At 35.6% G+C, this 13,435-nt stretch overlaps 1 protein-coding gene across 1 annotated transcript in view; it reads right to left on the bottom strand.

Annotated features, from left to right (window-relative positions):
- TMEFF2 (transmembrane protein with EGF like and two follistatin like domains 2) overlaps positions 1-13,435 on the bottom strand; it is a 302,147-nt gene that overhangs the window by 133,437 nt on the left and 155,275 nt on the right. The window contains exon 5 of the mRNA XM_020993631.2: positions 10,130-10,226. Within this exon, the coding sequence (XP_020849290.1) occupies positions 10,130-10,226 (97 nt within the window). The remainder of the gene's footprint in view (positions 1-10,129; positions 10,227-13,435) is intronic.

Genomic DNA, 13,435 nt, shown 5'->3' with positions numbered 1-13,435 from the left:
AAGAGGTTAAATGACATGTCTGAAGTTATACAGGTAGGAAGAAACTGATGTGGGACTTGAATTCAGGTCACCTGACATTAAAAAAAAGCCCCAAACCCTTTTTGTAATAGAGAAACAAAAAACACGAAATTTCAAACTTGGAAGGGATCTTGGAGGTCATTTCTTCTCACCTTTACCTGATCAGGAATCCCCTCTAAAATATTCCCAACAAATATCAAGCTAAGTCTTTGCTTAGCTTGTCTTAAATAAAGACAATAAAGGCGTTACCCATCACCTTCTGAGACAGACTGTTTACTTTTTTTTTTAAATCTACTTCTTCACAATAATAGAATCCCAGGAACTAAGAATTGAAAGGCATCTTAAAGGCTACTTTTCTCTCCAAATTTTGATCATTGAAACCTCACAAGATATCTTGGGGTTTATGGGCTACATTTCTTTTTTCTTCCTTTTCCCTACTTATTTATTCTATCATTAAAAAAAAACTAGGACAATTAACTCTTTTGCCTTATGTAGTTTCATTCATGATTTTTTGAAATACAACATTGGAAAACCAGGCTTTGATAAAGCCTATTGAAATTAAAATGGAACTACCCCAGGACCATGCCTTAAACTCAAATCACTCTGGCTGTCACTGATTGGCCAACGATAGGTCCCAGCCCAAGCCTTACTTGATCATTGTTTGGGTTTTGATGGCTGAGAGTGAATGTAAATAGTAATTGTTTCTGTTTTGGTCAGAAATCTGGAAGGTTTTCCCCTCTCAGATTTATTTATTTTTGACTAGGTAAAAGAGGTCATTTTTTCCTCATTTCTTACCTAGCCTTAATCACTGAATAGGCATTGCTTCAGACAAACTACGACTTGGGAAAGACCATAGCTTAAAAATGTCAAGGTCTCCCACTGCATTTGGGGCCATCTCTAGTCCTCCTGATCTATATCTTGCAACTGGACCCAGATGACTCAGCAGGAGAGAGGGAAGCTGGTGACTTTGCACAGCCCTCCCTGCCTTAAATCCATTCATTTGCAAGTCAAAATATTGCCTTCCTGAAGTCATTGATCTTCTTTGAGAAGGAAGGACTAACAACAAGAACTCTCCCTTCCTCCTAGTTACTGAAGCTGTAACTTCAGTCATCCTTGACTCTTACCATTACTTCATCACCCACATTCAAACAGTTGTCATGTCTTATAGATTGTACCTCTCCAATAGGTCTCACATTTATCCCATTCTCTCCACTTACCTAAACACCACCCTACTTCAGGCCCTCTTCACCTTTAACCAGGATTATTCTGTCTGCTTTTGTTCTCCTTACTGTTCTCTTACCTCGCTATTTCATCCTGCTTATAGATGCAAATAATTAACCTGAGATATAAGTCTGACTGTACTCTGAAGGCACTTCCCTACTCAAAAGTCTTATGTAAGTCCTTATTGCTTGTAGGGTAAAGTATAAACCCCCTATTCTGGCATTTCCCATTTGCCTTTCCAAGGCAAGTATTACTTCCCTATTCCAGCCAAACTAGATTCCTCTATATATTCTTTAAATTCAGCATTTCCTCTGTAAACTCCATATATTTGTACAAACCAAACCACATGCCTGAAATGAACTCTCTCCTCTGACTCTCAAAATGGAAATAATAATAATAACTAAAATGTATATATTACTTTAAGGTTTGCAAGGAAATTTACATATATTTATAAATATTAATCTATTTGTTCCTCACAACAGCCCTATCAAAGTACGTGTTATTATCATCTCCATTTTACAGATGAGGAATATGAGGTTATCTGAGGTTATGTGACCTGTTAGAGGATTAGTGTCTGAGATGAGATGGAAACTCAGGTGTTTCTGAATCCCAGTCCAGCACTATTCCTCCTTTGAGAGATGAACTCTCAGAAGTGAAGCCTCCTTGAAGGTCAGTAATTCTTGATTATTACTTTTGAAATCCTCCCCCCGCTCAGACCTTGCTTTTACAGCACATAACAGAAAGAATAAGCTCTGCCCCCAACCTGAACTGTTTGCCCTTAGCTTCCCACCTTTCTCTTGTCTCTGGGGTAAGGGAGAAGGGGATAGGAAGAAACCATTTCTGGCCTAGAATGTAAGCCCACTTCCAAGTCAATGGGAATAAGGGATAGTGGTGGGTGGGGTTTTGTTTGTATTAGGGTTTCCCTTTTCCCATTTACTTTTGTGTGCTGTCTCTCTCTCTCTCTCTCTCTCTCCTACGTGCACAGGGGGAACAGACAGCTGTCTCATGAGATTGTAATAAAGGTAACCTTTGCTTTCCACCTTGAGAAGTCTCTGAGTTTAATTTGGGTTAGGGTCTCTGTCCCACACACTCCTAAAATTGAATTACTGAATTAAGGGGACAGAATAAGGATCACAGATACAGATTCAAGCCTGAAAGGGATGACATTTAGTACAACCTCATTTTATAAATGAGGAAATTGAGACCCAGAGAAATTAAGTGATTGCCAAGGTCACATGGGTAGTAGAGGCAGTATTTGAACTACAATTCCAGTAATCTTTTTTTTTTATATATAAAAAAGGTGGGGGAAAGCTCCATTGGTGCTTTTGATAGGTTACTTTAATTTTTCTGTCTCCATCTTCCACATCTTCCTTCTCAAGAGAAAGTTAAGCAATATAAATTTTCAATATAAGAACCAGAACCAGAACCAGGACTACTCAGAATAAATAAGGTACCCAGGTAACATAAAGGTTCTTGACATAAGTTTACCTATTCTCCAGCTAATATTGTCATATTTGCAGTTAGAAACCCTTTGTATTTGGTTAGCTAGGTTTTAATTTTTTGTAATGTTTAAAATGGTGGCATAGTGAATAGAGGCTGGCATGGAAGCCATGATGACCACGGTTCAAGTCCTAACTCTGAGAAATACTGTCTGTGTGACCCCAGGCAAGTCACTTAACCCCTCAATGCCCTAGATAACTCCTCAAGAGTATAACTTGTAGAGAAGGTGCCAACTTGCTCCAGTAGAGACAGTTTCTTCACTTGCTAATTCCCTATACCAAGGAAACCACAGATCTAGTCTCTATCCCTATGCTTTAAAAAGAAGAGGTCAACTTCTTTAAAAACCAAGTTGTAAAGTGCAGTAGTTAGTCCCAAGGTACAAACCCAAATTTGAAATGGCTGCAAATTCATGTATTTACTCTTGTATATAAATAGCTGTTAAGAGCCATTTAAAAGAAGTAAAAGTACAGAGGGACACCACAGAAACTGAGTGCATTGGCAGGCTGAGGAAACAAATTAGATGGGTGGGGAGGACTTCAGAGTCAGTCTAATCTTGCTAGGAGTGAATAGCATTAGTGGCGACCTAGAATTTAAATATCAGCTAAGCAGGGCTTGGAAAAAGGTAAATAAGGCCTTAATTAGTGATACAAAAACTAGTAATACTGAAATTAGGCATAAAGTTACTCAATCCTTCAAACTGGAGTATTTCATTACTCATTTAGAGAGTGAAGAAATTTTTTTCTTCTTTTTTGGTCTAAATAGACCCTTTTAAAATGGATAAAAGCATTAGCTTGTACTAAGAATAACCCACATCCATATAGTACTTTTTAAGGTTTTCAAAGTACCACAAATATTACCTCATTTTATCCTCACATGAACCCTGGGAAGTAAGTACTATTGTTCTTATTTTATACATGAGGTAATTAAGTCAAATATAGGTTAAATGACTTTCCCAGAGCTACGCACATCTGAGGTATGATATGAATTTAGGTCTTCTTGACTCCAGTTTGACTACTTTATCAACTGTGCCACTTAACTGGCTGAACTTCTAGCCTTGCTTTTCTCACTTCCACAGATCTGAAGGAAGTCTTTCATTCTACCTGCAAATCCACAGCATATTAATTAAAAATGATAATCTTAAAGAAAATGAGCATATTTTGATATGACTTGTGAACCAGTGCTAGCTCCTAGTGATCATCAAAGATGATCGACCACCTGCCTAATCATCTACTCTAGAACTTTGTCTCTATCAAGCTGAACCATTTGGAATTTCTAGAATCACGTTTTGCCTCTCTCCTGTCTCCTATTCTCCATGACTCCCAAGAGGTTACTGGTTGGTAGCTCAGGAGTCACCTTTGTTGGTCATTCATTGTATTAGGACATTATTTGTCCATACCTGGAGACGTGAACTCATTTAAAGTAGATTTTTTTTTAATTACCTCCTTGTCTCCCTTGTAATTCAATTCCCCTTTAACCATGATTTTGGGTTTTTTTTGTTGTTGTTACCATTTCCAGTGTGAAGATTGTTCTTGAAGAAGTGATGGAAGCAAAGTAGGATTTGAGCAGTTTTCCCTTTTTTTTAAATGTTAATATTACAAAGCAGTGGGTTTAGAACCTACCTGAAACAAAAGAAACAATAACAACAAAAACAAACACAATCCACATCTTTTCTTTTCTTTATCATTTTTAAAAAGGCTCAGTTAGTCTGGTTTTTAGCCTTCCTTATAACACTGAAACCACTTCTTCCCCCTCCCCTCCCCATTTAATCTGGATATGTGCTATTTGTTCTATCTTTTGCACAAGCCCCTTTAAAAGTCTCAGTTTATTAGGGATTCCCATTGTGGCCACACAATTTTCTTTCTTTTCTTCTCCATTAGGGTTATTTGCATTTGTATTGTTGAAATTTTCCTTTTGAAAACATCTTGTGTTTCTTGAGTCATTCTCTTTTTTTTAAGCATCTGCAGCCACAGAATTATACCTATTATTCATTTGAACTGTCTGTAATATATTTTCATGAAGTCTAGGGCATGAATCTGATTATGCCCAGCATTCATTTCCTTGGCTATTGTGAATCTCAAATCAACAGACCCAGTTCTTTGTATGTACACTCAAATTCAGTGCCAAAGGGTATGCATGGTCACTGCCATACGGCAGGTATTCATGAACTCCATAACTCCAAATGTATTAAAGGTGGGACTAATGCCAACCACATAGCATCTCTGCAGGGGCAAAATGTTTCACAAATTAAGGTAGCAAGATGTTAAAGACTTTAAACTGAATAGTCGCTATAAGATGTATTTATGAAAATAGATGCCAAATCACATTTAAAAAAAAAAGCTACAGACCATCAATGGGCTGAGAGAAAAAATAAAATAAAATCTATGCTCACATTCCCTTCCAAACTATTTTAGATTACAAGAAGCTCAGGTAGGTTACAAGAAGCTTATTCCTTTCATTTACCAAAACAGCCATAAATAAGAATATCGTAGTCTAATACTGGAAAGATGATTGTTAATGCTTTAAAAATAAACCCGAGTACTACTGAGAAATTAATAACAGTAGAGGACAATTGCTTTTACTAATGGATTCTGAGTGGTGTTTGGAAAAGGACAACAAAGAAGAATTAAAATAGGTACAAGAAGCTGCAAAATGAAAGTCTGAAGCAAAGCAGAATTGTTTTAATTGTCCTTTTATGTCATTAGTAGCCCAGCCACATCTGCTCCCACACCTGTGCTCCCTTCCTTGATCTACTCTGACACTCTGGAAGTGTTGGGCAGGCAGCCAGCTTCATAGCCACTCCTCCCCATCATCAGCCTCTGCTACCAGCTTTCCTCTTATTATAGTGAACCAAGTATCCACCCTAGGGCTCAGAACTATTCCTGATTGATAGGACAAACTGAAAGTTCTAGGCTAATTACCTCATAATAACAGTTCCCAGCTTGGGGGAGTAACCATTGACCTACTTTGGACTGTACCAAGCTAATCCATCAGGGAAATAATTAAGGGAATATAATTCTGTTTCTAAAACCAACCAAATATCAGAAGTTTTGCTTAAATCAGAAGCAGATATTACTAATTTTATGAGACCAGAGTGATATTATTTGGGTATTAATATATGCTCAGTTTTGATGTGATTGATCTCAAGGTTCGTGCTGTTCTTCATCTTGATAAATTCTAATTTGACAAGTTACTTTTGAGAGGGATTTCCATGTGCACAGACCATAACTTTCTGCCTTCTAGAAAAAGGGAAACATATCTTCTTACCTACCAAAGTAAATCTTTTGAAAAAGGTGGGAAAAAAAGCTGGAATAAATTCATCCCCAAATAATCAAAGTATGTGTGTGTGTGTGTGTGTGTGTGTGTGTGTGTGTGTGTGTGTGTGTGTGTGAAACCTCAATGAGAGTTAAATGTAAAATAGAATGAACACCATTCTGATTATAAATCAATCATTTTGGAAGCTTGATTGTACTATTATCGTACTATGCTTTGGGGATAGACATCTGTACTTGCTGCACATTAACACTTTCTCCTGGGACAGCCTTTCTACAATTGTCCTTCCTTCCTGACTAACAAAGTTCCCTGTGTCTTTCCACAGAAAGGCTGCTTCTATTGATAAAGGCTGTCCACTTCCTGATTTCTACAGTTGTGATGCTTTCTAAAGGAAGAAAATGAGGCCTATGAGAAAAGTTAGCCTGGCCCAATGAAACGATAGAACATGAATGAGGCACTTGTATCAGCCTTTTTCATTAGTCATCTGTTCTTTCATAAATCAAAAGGTGCTAAAAATGTTACACTTTGAGTATCATGATTATTAACGTAATCTCCTTGCCAAATATTCCCTTTCTGATTTCCTATCTCCTGTTGCCCTCCCTCTGCTTTTCCTCCCTTCCATTCCCCTTCTCCAGGCTGACTTACTCCTTATTTCAAAGGCTCATTTAATTATTAAAACAGGACCAGTGGATTGTGAATTGATATTTTAATTTTAACAAGGATTTATCTTTATCTAAGAAGTGACTCAATATCTCTGAGTAATTCAGTGCAGATCTTACTGTGAAACAGGAGCTGTTATTAATTTCTTAGGCCAGGATAAAATTTTGGCAATTAATTTCACTCTTATTTCAGGTGATTAGAGATTCAAGATCACCTTGTAACTTGGTAGAGGTTATTCACTTGGTTAATAGTAAGTAATCTGATAAAATTTTCATGTATATGATGGAAGTTTGACCAACATCATATTAAATAATATCATGATATGCTTTCTGAACTCATTATGTAAATGGTATTTCATGTCCTAGAAAAGAACTAGCCATAGCTTCACATAAAATTAACTTGATATCAAAACCCTTTCAATTCAATGAATGTTCTATTGCCCAGTATGTGTGTGTGTATATATATATATATATATATATATATATATATATATATATATATATATTACTCTCATATTTTCTTTTCCACTTTACTACAACTTTTTTCCATGCTCATAGTATTTCTTTAATATCTTTTTCTTGTGTCCTTCCACTATGATCTGTCTTCCACAGTGATGTTTGAGTTCAATGAGGTAATATGTGCATGCATTTACGTAACAATATCAATGCTTGTATCATTGTGAAAACCATTTCTTATTACTTGTGTTTAACAAATATTTTAGTTGTATTCTATTTAAAACATCACAACTTTGCAATTTTGTCTTGAAATTGCAATGGTTTGGAAGGCTCCCTATACTTTTAGCCCTCTAACCTTCACAGCTGGGACCACTTAAACTCCATCTATCATTTCAGTCCATTCTAGACTTAGAGACCTATCTTGTCCCCAGGCAGGCAGGAAGGACAGTAGAAGCTCCAGGCAAGTAACTCACCAACCCAATATCAATTTAACTTTGTTGCTACTCAGGTTTTGACCTTATGTCTTGGTTCTGTTAATTGGGTTTTTGCTTGTTTCCCCATAACAGTGGCCCCCAATTCTTAACCTAAGGTTAGATAATTCCATTTCCCACATGCTAAAATGCTAATTTTGATTCCCTGCCCAGGATCAGTTTTTTTTTTTGTTTTTATTTTTCTAGGAACAAGGTACTGTCAAGTTTCATCATGAAACTTCTCTCCCTCCCCGACTTAGATGTCCTTTCATAGATTGAATTCTTTCTGTCACATCCTGGATAAGTCCCTGCTATCTTCCATTTAACCCTTCCATTGCCAATCACTTGTTTACCTGGACACCTGCCTAATGCCTGCTGTCACAATCCTCCTACTTACCTGACTAATGAAACCATCTATCTATTGCCTATTGCAGGACCTCCCTAAATTGCCCATACTGCCTGATAAAACTCCTTAAAGTGTAATGGTTCAAGTTACACTCTGCTCCTTTATCATACAATTTGGAATCCTCAAAAGTGGAAAACAAAATTGAGTCATTCAAATGGGACATTAAGAAGATAATAAGAGGACTGAAAGGAAGGGCAGCATTATTTAAAAATTTAGTGTTTTAAAAAAATTTTTAAATTTCATTTTTCCAAAAAAAAAATCCATGTTTCAAAAAAAAAATAATGGAGAGCATTGCTAGCACAATAATGCTATCATAGTTTTTATGTTCAGTACTCAGTATTTATTATACACATATTAAGTTACTCATAGTCTTAAATCCACCAGAGAGTCATTAAGATCCTGAAAATCCTTTCACCAAAAAGAACTCTGTTTTTCAACAACCTTAAGACACTCAAGTCAGAACTCCTTCCTGCCTCTAATCTAGGTTGTTTCATTTAGTTCTTAAATAACTGGTAACTAGAACTGACAGGTTGGAAAAAAAAAAAGAAAAAAAAACAACATTGGGATTCTCTTATTCAATTCAACCCAACAAATATTAAGTGCCAAATGTATAGAGTGCACTGGTGCTACAAAGATGACCAAGACACAATCCCTGATCTCAAGGGCTTTTCAATCTGATAAGGGAGATAAGATGTGGGCAAATTGTTATAATACAAATTGGATGTGTATATATAAATACAGAGGTCAAGTCTATTTCATGTGTTACAATAAAATTAAAGGAGGATGAGAATGCTGGCGTAGGTTGGGGTTGGAGATGAGGAAAACTGGCTTCATGGAAGAGGTGCTACCTGAAGTAAGTGTTGAAGGAAGGATTTTTATCTAGTGAAAATATATACACACACACACACACACACACACACACACACACACATATATATAGGTATATATATATATGTGTGTGTGTGTGTGTGTGTATATATAGTATATGTATATGTGTATATATAGTATATGTATATATACATGTATATGTGTATATATGTATATGTGTATATATATCTATATCTATCTATCTATATCTATCTATCTATCTATCTATCTATCTATCTATCTATCTATCTATCTATCTATATGTATATATATCTGGGGGGAGTAAGATCTCTAGTTCAGACAGGGAGTAACACTCTGGGATAAGAAAACAAAAAACCAAAACCAAAACCAAGAACAGTAACTATTCCAGTTTAGCTTGTCCATAAAGTAAATAGAGTTGTGTGATGTAGGGGTGGAAGGGTAGATTAAAGGCAATTGGAGAAGGTTTTAAGAACAAGAGTTTGTACAAATGATGCCCAATTATCCTTAAATAGCTTGTCATTTATATAGCTAGCACTTTAAACATAACAACTGCTTTACTCACAAATGAACAAAGACAGATGAAGAAACTAAGCCTTAGGGAGGTTAAGCATCTCTTTCTGGTCACTAGCAAGTGTTGATAGACGGGACTTTAATCCAGGTCCCTCCTGACATATCTAAACTTATATCTTGTAGGTTCTAGAAGGCTTCAAGTCCAGAGACTGTACTATTTCAGTTGTTTTTCAGTTATGTCCAACTCTTTGTGACCCCATTTGGGGTTTTCTTGGCAAAGATCCTGGAGTAGTTTGCTATTTCCTTCTCCAGCTCATTTTCAGATGAGGAAACTGAGGACTGAGGAGTTGTCTAGGACACTAAGAAGTTAAGTGACTTACTCAGGGTCATATAGCCAGTACGTGACAGAGATAAGACTTAAACCCAGGGCTTCCTGAATCTGAGGCCAGCTCTCTTTTATATGGCTGAGCATATGTATGTACACATATATGCATATATTTGCACATATGTATGTATTTTGTGGGGGAGGAGGTAACTTTGTTCCTGTGTCATTTATATAGCATCTTTAATGGTATTGCAATTTAGCTTCCTTGTTCTGAGGTGTGACAGAAATTACTTATGATATGAAAATTCTCATTTTCTCCCTGGGAAGGGGCCAAATAAATTATTTTGAAAACCTCTAAAGTGAGTGGTTGAAGGGATAGAAAATAATCTCATCACCAGCATTTTCCAATCACATAATATTAATTTTTAAGTGCTAAACATATTACCAAACATCTTCTGCATCTTCATCACACTCAGCACCAAACTGACAAATGTCACAGGTGGATGTCTCCTTTTGACTGGTTTCTCCTGATCCTTCATTGACTATAGGATACAAACCAGAAAGAATACAGATAAGTATATACAGTGTAGAAGAAAATTATTTTTATTTTGGTGAGTAGCCTATTTTTTCTACTGAAGTTGTTGAAATTTACTCTTCAGAAAGAGAATGATAGTCTGTAGATTCAATGATAACCTTTTCAAAATTCAAGGGCAGTGAGAACACTGATATCACCCAAAGAAAGATACATGATGACCATATACTCTTTACAAACAAAAAAGTGTTATGTTTGAATTATCAAAGGTGATTGGCAAAACTCTTTATAACAGATAATTAAGGTCTACTCAAAATGTTTATCTATCTTAAAAGAGGTACATGCTTTAATGAAAAAATTTATGGTAGTCTATTTTTTCCCTTTCAAAGTTACTTCTGTTTCATGTACAATGTTCAGGATGATTCTGAATTACATTCTTATTCTTAAATAGCACAAGTAAAAAGCATTATATATACAAGTTCTAGGAAACAATCATTAGTTGGCAGAAATTTATTAATCTTAATTTCTTAAATGTAGGTGCTAGAGAATGAGGTAGCTAATACATTCCACAACAAGTCCTTTATAGCAGTGTCCTATAAGAAGTATGTATGTACAGAATTTAAACAAAAACTAAAGTAACCTTAGATTAACTATGCTCTTTGGTGATCAGAAGGAAAAATAATAAGTTGTTTTAAAAGTTTGTATTAGAGTAGATTTGCCTATCAATCTGACCTAACCTTTCAAAATCATTGTTTTTGGGTTGGAGGGGTGTTCCAGTTAAGAAGTTAATTACATGTCTTACTCAATCCAATAAATATTTATTATAGTATTATAATATAATATAACTATGCATTGGGAATTATGCTGGTGCTGCAGATATTTAGGTAGGGGATAGGGAAGAGATATATTTGAAAATGACGGTGATGTAAAAACAAAAGATATCAATAAAAAACCCCTAAAAGTTTTCCTTACAAGAGACATTTTACAATTCATCTATCCCTTAATCACACTTTGCAAAGTAAGAATATATTTTAAAGCAATAAAGTGTTTTAAAAATTTATGCCAGGGAAAAGTAAAATATTTTCAATAGAAATGACTTTTAGAAACTCTGCATTGGAGATGTTAATTTCCATTGAAACTAATAGATAACACTTTTAACAAAGAAATAGAAAATGTATTCGCATTCACACTGAGTCTACCAAACTCAACACATTCTGTTTTAATGTAGCATTTTCTTATCACTTCCTGTTTTAAATGTCTACTGAGAGATTTTTAAACTATTTTTTTTTCAAAAAGCAGACTACTTCATTCTCTCTTTCCTCATTCCCTGGTGTGCAGATAAGTGTCTTGATTATTTTTTTTAGGACATCTGATTTATTTTCTCTATGCTCAGGCAATGATAGGTGTTCATTTTCTGAAGTGACTACTCTTTCTTTTTATTCCTCTCTATCCTCCCCAGATCCCAACCCCCTTTGCTTTCTTCTGTGCATACTTCATCTTTCATATCTTGCTTGGAAAAATCACAAGTTAAATTTGAGTACAGAAATGCTTGCATTTGTGGTAGTTATAGTTGATTTAAAGTACACTTTAGAGATCTTAACATAAACTTATATTTGCAGAAAAAGACAAGAAAGAACTTTATGCTCTGCTGAAATACAGAGTACTTATCTTCTTATCCACTCTATTACCTTAATACAGGCAAAATGATTACAGTGGACCATGGGGAAAACAGTGCGTTAGGACATACACCTCAGGGGAGACTTAACAGCTGAAGTCAGTCTCTTTATGGTTTTCTTATTATTAATGTAATATAGAAGGTGCTAATGTGAAAGTTCCCCTCAGTGTTAGTGAGATTAGTAGCTTCTCAAATGTGAGTTCTTATCATTCAGGAAATGTGCTAACATGGTAGGAAGGTTACCCATACAAACTGAGCCAATTCTGGGACAATGTTTGTTTCTGCAGCAACAGAGCTGATTATTTTGGGATTTACTGAAGATAACACAGAAAATCAGGAGACATTGTAAGCAGCACAGAACCTATGTTAATAACTTGTCTTCTTATAAAAGTTTCACTATATTTCTAAAGAGTGGTCATTGTTAGTAGTTTCTAAGTCATTAGATCTAAGAAAAAAGCAAATTCAGAACGAACGATTTCCTCAATTAGCAAATCTCTTGGGTGCTGTGGAAGCCAAGTTGAAACAAAAATTAAATTATATGAATCAGAGATGTTTCTGCCTATAGCTGCATGACGAAAACAATTCTTTGTTCAGTTTCTATTTGTTATCACACTTCTGAACATCAACTACTAGTAAAACTGTGAAGCCTGGACATTTCTTTTCTGTCTCTTGTATCCTCTTTCTCTTTCTTGGTGGTCATCCCTCCTGTCCTTCCCCATTCACCTGTCATCTCCTCACTAGATTTCCTCCATCAAAACAGAAATGTTTCAATTTCTCAAAATACCAGATTTTTCAGTGACATCAAACTGTCCTTGTCTGAACATGGACCTATAGGCAGGTGCCTCACTCCATTAAGTCTTTGTCTCTGCTGAGCACAAAATGACCTCCCATAATATGAATTTGGAAGCATAGGCTTTTTGTCACTTTCAATAAAATCCAATCCTTATATTCTTCTCCCTCTGCCTAAAAGAATCCAAGAGACATACTTATGTACAGATTGAATTAATGTGATTATTTCTCATACTATAATATCTCTTAAACGATATTCTGGGGTTCATCTGATCATTTTCCCCTCTGGCTAAGAAGTTTCTTAAAAAAAAGTAGTATTTAGAGCTGGCAGGGATCTAAGAGATCATTTAGCTCAACTCCATGATTTTTACTTATGTGGTACTTGCCCCTGTGGTATTTAACATTTTAAGTAATAATTGATACATTTAGTTCATTGGATGATAGAGTCAGAACACCAAAAGAATCTTTACAGAATAGAACGTTGAACTGAATCCCATTAGATGAAATGTAAAAGTGTGATCCTTTGGCTGAATCTGAACTTCACAGAACAAATCCCCTTAATTAAAGGATTTGTTCTGAAAACTTGGACTCAGTGAAAAGGCCACACCCAAGGACCTAGAAGGCCACACGCGGCCTTGAGGCCACCCCTGTTCTAGATGTGGAATATTTTATGATTGTCATTCTCCTCCCTCCTTTATTTTCTATCAAACCAGTGTTACAGTTTTCTAACAATTCTTTGGAGCTTCTTTTGTGTT

Source organism: Phascolarctos cinereus, unplaced genomic scaffold (genome assembly GCF_003287225.1).
Source record: "Phascolarctos cinereus isolate Bilbo 61053 unplaced genomic scaffold, phaCin_HiC Scaffold_726;HRSCAF=1367, whole genome shotgun sequence".
NCBI classification, from domain to species: domain Eukaryota; kingdom Metazoa; phylum Chordata; class Mammalia; order Diprotodontia; family Phascolarctidae; genus Phascolarctos; species Phascolarctos cinereus.
This window is presented reverse-complemented; position numbering and strand designations above follow the sequence as displayed.